This window comes from Penaeus vannamei, chromosome 28, assembly GCF_042767895.1.
Source record: "Penaeus vannamei isolate JL-2024 chromosome 28, ASM4276789v1, whole genome shotgun sequence".
NCBI classification, from domain to species: Eukaryota; Metazoa; Arthropoda; class Malacostraca; order Decapoda; family Penaeidae; genus Penaeus; species Penaeus vannamei.
The window spans coordinates 3252658-3260747 of NC_091576.1; the positions used below are offsets into that span (position 1 = coordinate 3252658).

An 8090-nucleotide genomic window follows, 5' to 3' on the forward strand; every position below is an offset into this window, starting at 1 on the left:
TAAAAATTTCCCCCCCAAAGTTTATTGGGAAAACATACACAAAACACAAACCCCTTTTTATTTTATATATATATATATATAAAATATAAAATATATATATATATATATATATATATATATATATATATATATATATATATATATATATATATATTTTTTTTTTGTGTTGTGTGTGTGTATTATTTTTGTCACAAAAATGTGCACCCCGCCCCGGGGCTGCCCGCGTCTGCTGCAGATGCGGTTCCTCGCCCTGCTTCTCCTGCTGGCTCTCGCCTTTGCCTTCGCCGCCGCCAAGACCTTGCCCTTTCTGCTTCGGCGGAGGTCACCACGGGGTCACCACGGGGGTCACCAGGGGGCCCAGGGGGTCACCAGGGGGGCACCACGGGGTCACCACGGAGGTCACCACGGGGGTCACCACGGGGGTCACCACGGGGGGCCATCATGGAGGGCATCACGGTCATCATGGTAAGAAAATACTTTTTCATAACTGTTTATATGAATATTTTAAAAATTTTAAAACATTGACCTTTTTTTTGTCTATAATATTTACTGTCACCCAAAAATCCCCTTTTATTTGTCTGCATACAATCACACTCTAATAAAACGATTATTTAAAGAATACCTAAACTATTTTTGATCTATTACCAGGTTGATTCAGCAGCGACTTCCGTTTGCCAGCATGACAAATAAAACTTTTCTGGAAAATTTGGTTTGTGTTTTCAATCTGATTTCTCCTTTCACCTTCAACAGTGTATAATGACAAGTCACGAGGATGTAAACCTTTTTTAAAAAAGGGTAAATGTATTTACGAAAATTTATGCACAAGGAGAAAATCACTGGACTAAATTTTCCCTTTTATAAGAATAATTTGATGTCAGACTCGGTCCTACTGTCACAGATTTATCCTTAAAAACATTCGTATGACGCTGACAGTGTTGCCATCCCAAAAGGCCCTCATAAGAGCCATAAATTTCGTTTTTAAAAAGGGAAAATTTAACTTTCCTACACTTTAAACCAACTTTTGCGTACGTCATACCCGGATGTTATCCATATTTCACTCGATATCTAATGAGATGTCGAGTCCCACCATTTCCGCGCAAATTACATTTGGTAAATCCTCTCTGCAAAAATGAATAATTTTTAACGCATTTTCGGCTGACGTTACTCTCTGCGTCCCACTTTTCGCTTCGTCATCGTCAAAGGCAACAAGCAAGGAGATCGCTCGGAATGGGCAACCGGAGGCAGTTCAATCCTCCCCAAGTTGCCCCGAAGTTGGCGATCTCCCATATTAGGTCAAATACGTCTTTCGAAACTCAAAAAAATGTATTTTTTTCAGTCTCATTTCTTTTTTTATAGTTCTTTGAAAAAAGTGGCTGTCGGATTTTTCCCTTTTATTTGTATTTTATCTACGGATCAAGTCAATTTTGATTTTGACGGAAGAAAATCTAATGTTTTCTGTTCACTATTTCATAATTTTTGAGTCAGGTACGGATCATTTAAAAAAAATTGGTCGTATACACATAAGAAAAAAGATGAAATAGTGAATCAGTAAGCATTAGTTATTTTCTAAAATACAAGATCACATTGATTGATCCGTGCCATTAAAACAAATTAAAGAAAAAAAGCGAAATCACTTATTTTCGAAGACCTATAAAAAAAAAATGTGGCGGGATGAAAATCTATTATTACTGAGTTTCAAGTGATGCATTTGATCTAATTGTCTGACTTATCATAACCATTATCAATTATGAAACGTGGTTGGTAAAAAAAAAATAAATCAATAAAAAATAATAATAAATAAATAAAAATAAATAAATAAATAAAATAAAAGAATAAATAAATAGTTACGATGCTCTAGGATTTTTGTTTCTCCGTTTTGTCTAATATATATATATATATATATTATATATATATATATATATATATATATATATATATATATATATATATTATTTTTATATATATAAAATAAAAATATATATATATATATAAATATATATATATAATATTATATTTAATTTATTATAAATTTATTTTATTGAAAGTTTTAACGAAATATCATTTTTCCTTTTACCTTAATGTTCTTTGGAAAAAAGGGGAAATTTCTGCCCATGAAATTTATCCTTTTGAAATGTTTTCAATGAAATATAAAATAATTGTTTTACTTTATAAAATACCCTTTAGGAAAAAGGGGAAAACTCGTTTAAGGTTAGAACTAGGGCGGTATCTGATCGCCTTCGAACCTCTAACTTTCGTTCTTGATCAATGAAAACTCCTTGGCAGATGCTTTCGCAGTAGGTCGTCATGCGACGGTCTAAGAATTTCACCTCTAGCGTCGCAGTACGAATGCCCCCGTCTGCTTCTATTAATCATTACCTCGGTTCCAAAAAACCCGACAAAATAGAACCGAGGTCCTGTTCCATCATTCCATGCACGACCATTCGGGCTGTAAGCAAAAACCAGCCTGCTCTGAGCACTCAAATTTTTCAAGTAAACATGCCGTCCACAAGGGACACCGGTTAAAGGGCAAAAAAACCCCCATGTGCGCCGGCGGAGACACAGCTCGGAACCCGGCAGTAGCCGCCGCTAAGGCGGACCGCCGGTCCGGAGAAAAGAATTTTTTTCAAACCCCCTCCCCAGAGCGTTTCAACCCCGCAACCCCCCCAACTTTAAGTGCCGGAGTGGGTAATTTGCGCGCCTGCTGCCTTCCTTAGATGTGGTAGCCGTTTCTCAGGCTCCCTCTCCGGAATCGAACCCTGATTCCCTTTGGATAGCCATTGTAGACGTTTAACCTACAATCGAGAGCTGATAAGGCAGGCGCCTGCAGGACGCGGCGCCGACCCAACCCGGGTTACGGGAGGGGTCGTGCGCTCGGCAAAAGTTATTCTGATTCACCAAGATGTGTGCGGCCGGCCCCTTGCGGGAACCGGCTGCCGAGGGTTTTGGTCTAATAAAAGCACAGTTATCCAAGTAATGCGGTTCAGCAGAGATCCAATGAGTTATATCTGATTTAATGAGCCGTCCGCGGTTTCGCCTTAAGTCGGCCTGTACTTACACATGCATGGCTTAATCTTTGAGACAAGCATAGGACTACTGGCAGGATCAACCAGGTAGAAGCAACAACGCACACTAGCGTGGTCGTCGTCGTCGTCATATGAACAACATTAGGAGGAGGAGGACATGGAGGAAGAAGAAGAAGGATGAGGGCGGCAGCAGCAGCCACAATGGGCGCCTGCCCCCTTACGGGGGGCACTGCCGCCTCCGCGCCGCTCTTCCGCGCGGTCTTTCCTTCCTGCCTTCCTGCTTCCTCTCGCTTCTCTCCCCGACCTCCGGTTTTATTCCCCAAAAACCCCCCGGAAAAGCCCGACGACTCTCCCCCCTTCCCCCTGCGCCCAGAAGCCACACCAGGAAGGAATGGGGACGAAGGAGGGGGGCATTTCAAATAAAGGGGGGCCGCACTTTTTTCGATGGCTGGTTGTTGGGGGTCGTTTCTCTCTCGACTCGGGGTGCCCGCACACAGGGGAGGGAGACGACAGCGTCGCCGGACCAGAACAACGGCCGCGGCGAGCTCCCTCCCGGGCGCGAGCCCTTTTCTCTCTTCGCCATCGGGTCGTCCCCACCCCCGCCCCCCGGGGGGGAAAGGAGGGGGGGAGGGGGGCCCGCGAAAGGGGGCCACCGGGGCCAACCCGCCACCGGCGAACGGGCCGGGGAAAGGCAGGGGGCCAGCCTCCAGCCGAAAGGGGGGCCCCTCAAACCCCAACGCAAACCGCCTGTTGGGGCAGCCCGCCCGCCCCCTTTGGCGGGGTGGAAAAGGGGACGGTTCCCCGGGCCGGCCCCCGGCCTCTCCCCCCCCTTTTTCCTGTCCCGGTTCGGGGGGGAGAAAATTTCAAAACCCGACCCCCCAAGAACGGACCGCAAACCCCCTGGCCCACACCCCCGGCTCGGGAGAAGCAAGAAAGAAAGGGGCAGCAGAAAACGGGGGGCCCGGAAAGGAGGGAGGGGAAAGAAGCCGTGGCCAGGGGTGTCCCCTATAGTTGTGGGGGCGGTCCCTCAGCCAACACGACCGCAAACAGGGGCCCCTCCTGCGCCACGCCCAAAGGGGGAGGACGCCCTCCGCACGCCCCACCACCCACGCCCCGGTAAAGGGCCCCACTTTCTGCGGGTGGAGGGCGGGGCAGGGCCCCCAACCGCCAACCCCGTGCACCGCCTCTTTCCCCCGCCCGCCACGCTCGCCGGCCGGCTCCGGCCCCGAGGGGGACCCGCGCCCGCCTCGCCGCGTTCCAGCCAGCCCAGCACGCTCGGCAGGGGTGGGGAGAGGGCCGCGCGTTGGCGGGCCAGGGCAGCGGGGACCGCCGCGGCCACGGCTTGCCGCCTCCGCCGCCGCCGACACCCAAATAAGGTGGACCCCCCTGTAGGGTTGTCAGCCCCACACCCGACCCCGGCCCCGGGGCCCAAAGGCCCTCCCCGGCCCCGGCAGCCAGGACTTCCCAAAGCCTGCCCCGCTTTCGGGGACGGGAGCCGGGGAGGAGGGGCTTCCTCGCGGCGGCGGGGCACGCCCGCGCCCGCCGCCGCCGGCTCCGCCCTCGGCCCGAAAGAGCGCAGGGGGCAGGAGAGCCCAAGCCGCCCGGCCCCGGGGGGGAGGCCCAACCAGCAGGCGGCCCCCGCACCGCCGCGCAAGGCCCCCGCCCGGCCCGACGGCGAGCTCGCCGCCCGTCCGCCTGCAGCCCCGAAGGTGGTCCCCCTATAGTTGTCGGCACGGGCCCTCAGCCCACACGACCGCGGGCAGGGGCCGCTCGGCCCCGGGGGCCAGGAAGGCAGCCCCTCCGACGGCCCCGCAGCCAGGACCCCCAAAGCCTGCCCGCTTTCGGGGACGGGAGCCGAGAGGCAGGGGCTTCTTCGCGGCGGCGGGGGGCCCCGCCCGCGCCCGCCGCCGCCGCCTCCGCCCCCGGCCCGAGAGGGCGCAGGGGGCGAGGCCCAACCAGCAGGGGCCACCCGCACCGCCCGCGTAAGGCCTCCGCCCGGTCCCGACGGCGAACTCGACGCGGGGCTCGCCGCCCGCCCGCCTGCAGCCGAAGGTGGCCCCCCTTATAGTTGTCGGCGCAGCCCTCAGCCACCACGACCGCCCCAGGGCCCCCCCTCGGCCGCCCGCCAGGGAAAAAACGGCCCTTCGGGGGGCAATCCCGGCAGGGCCGCGCCCGTCCCCTACACCGCCCCCCACGGCCCGCGAGGGCGCAGGGGGCCGAAGGGGAAAGCCGGCCCCCCTGCCAAACGAGGCAGACGACAGGCAGGTCCCCCCGGCCCGCCGCCCTCGGCCAGAGGGCGCGGGGACGAAGGGGAAAGGGGAAAGAGCCCAAGCCCCAAACGGGCGGCGGGGCCTGTACCGCCGGGCGGGAGGGCGGCCGGCCCCGACGGCGGCCGCAGCAGCAGCGGGCTCAGGGGGGTCGCCCCCGCCGCCCGCAGCCGAGGCAGTCCCCCTGTCGTTGTCGGCGCAGGCCCTCAGCCACCACGACCGCGCCCAGGGCCCGCCCTTGCCCGTCCGGCCGGGGCAAGGCCCCGTCGGGGTGCGGCAGGGGCCCCGCCCGAATCCCACGCCACCGCCCTCGGCCCGAGAGGGCGCCAGAGGCCGATGGGGGTGCCCGAGCCAACCCCTGTTCTAAGGAAGACGAGGCAGCGGCCAGGCCAGGCCAGGGCCCGCCGCCCTCGGCCCGAGAGGGGGCGGGGGGGCCAAGGGGTAGGAAAAGCCGTCCCCTGGCCAGCCAAGGAAGGGCTGGCAGGCCAACCCAGGAGGCGCCGCCGCCACCGCAGCCCCCAGGCCCACAATCTCCTCTCCACCCCCTAGGCTGAACGGCCTCGCTGGGCAGGCCCCGCGCCGCCCGCCCGCTCAGGCCAGGCGGCGGCACGGGGGGAACGGACCGAGTGGGAGACGCGCGGCCGCCCCCGCCGCCGCCACACAGCAGGCCAAGGGCGGCGTCGGCTCCGGCGGCCCGCGCTCCCAGCCCCGCCCGGCAGCCCGCCCCGCTACCCGCGGCCCCGCACCCAACCGCCTCTCCCTATAGTTGGGGCGCAGGCCCGCAACCAACACGACCAGAGACAGGGCCTTCCATCCGTCCGGCAGGAGCGGGAGCCTGGCGGACGCTAGGGGGACGCCCCCGGCGGGGCGGTCGTGATGTTGGGTTTCCTGGGGGGGGGGGGTAATGGAGGGGTCACCGAACCACCACTCGCCCCCCACCCCACCGTTCCTCCGTACTGGCGGGGCTCCTGTCGCGACGTGGCGACGTTGTTAATAGCACAATGTAATTCACGAAAAATGGTGTTCATTTTTTAAGAAAATCATCTGAATTATTGTGGTGCTTGTGGCAATTATTACTTTATTTCCGTACATCTGGCAACGAGTGCATTGTTGACGTGCATCTTCCCCAATTGTTGATCAACCGTTGTTCGGATTAATTTAATTCCAAATTCCACTTTCATGGTGCAATATGAAATAAGATTAAAAACACATGAGTTTATTTGATTTATTTGAAGTGATAAAAAAAAAAAAAAAAAAAAATCGGAGAAAGACCATTAGAGGGAAAATTCAGGAAAACCACTGCAAGCACGACATGTTGGTCACGTGTTCCTCGTCACTGTTTCCTCTGAAGTTTCCTGAAAAAACGAGCTGTGATCATGGATTAACGACAACAGAGAAAACATAAACAAAAGTGACATTCCATTACTAGGAATAACAACAACAGCAAGAATAGATAATAATATCACTATCAACCATAATGGCATAATTGATTATATTGATAATAACAACCGTAATGATTACAACTAATGGTTTCCTACTCTACTCACAGCCTCCGAAGCCTCCGCCAAAGCCTCCTCCGCCTGAAAAAAATGTCAATTTCTCGTAAAATGTAAAATATTTTCAACAATGCAGCGTGAAGATGAGAATTTCTGCGAATATATATTTATTTTCATTATTACAAATGTGTATTTTAGTGTTTCATTAGATGTTTTCATTTTAGTTCGTTAGATAGTTTTTTCCCTTTATATAATAATGCGTTTTGGGGAAAAAATAATAAATAAATATGATTTTCAGCGTGCAGTCTGCATGTGGTCTTTGCGGGTTATGCAAGACTTTTTCCTCTCTCTAACGGACACAATAATCAAATCAAACAAAGACGTGCGAGTACACACACACACACACACACACACACACACACACACACACAAACACACAAAAAAAAAAAATAAAACACACACACACACACACACACACACACACACACACACCACACAACACAAACTAATAATATATAAAATATTATAGTAATGAAAATATATAAATCATATATTATATATATCAATATATATATAATATATATATATATATATTATATATATATATATATATATATATATATATATATATATATATTTTTTAAATCAGGTAAACTAACACGTAGAAGGAAATTCCACTCCATATATGTCAATCGTAACCAATGCCGATGATTGCAAGAATATTGCAAATGCAAGCCAGAGAAGAAGGCTGCAGGCCAGCGCCAGTGGAACCGCTATGAGGAGGAGAAATGAGGAAGTGGTTCCGCCGCCCGAAGCAGGAGTTCAAGGAGTCTTCCACACGCCATCTCCCTCGGAGTACTCACCTCCCAGTCCTCCACCGCCTCCGAAGCCTCCGCCTAAGCCTCCACCGCCATGACCTCCATGGTGACCTCCGTTGCCTCCTCCGTGACTGCCGTGGTGACCTCCGCCGCCACAGCAGGCCAAGGACTTGGCGCCGACGAAGGCGACGGCGAGAGCCAGGAGGAGGACGAGGGCGAGGAACCGCATCTGAAGGGAGCGTCGAGGGAGAAGGACCCTGAGGAGCTTGGCCTTTTCGGGAAGCATTTTTGTTATTAATTAATTATTTATTAAGATTTAGTCAATAGTATTTTCATTATATCTAATTATTACTCTATTATTGTTCTTATCATTACATTACTTTACTTTATTACTATTATTATTATTATTATTACTGCTACCACTACTTAACTGCTATAATTGTTACTATTTGTACCATAACTGCTACTGTTCTCATCATCACCATC

General features: G+C 52.1%; 1 protein-coding gene across 1 annotated transcript; it reads left to right on the plus strand.

Annotated features, from left to right (window-relative positions):
* The first annotated feature begins 2899 nt into the window (after window positions 1-2899).
* LOC138866972 (basic salivary proline-rich protein 3-like) lies at window positions 2900-7702 on the plus strand. Its single transcript, XM_070141354.1, has 3 exons — window positions 2900-2970; window positions 4768-5731; window positions 7505-7702. The coding sequence occupies exons 1-3, from the start codon at window positions 2900-2902 to the stop codon at window positions 7700-7702; spliced, it is 1233 nt and encodes a 410-aa protein (XP_069997455.1).
* Window positions 7703-8090: the final 388 nt, after the last annotated feature.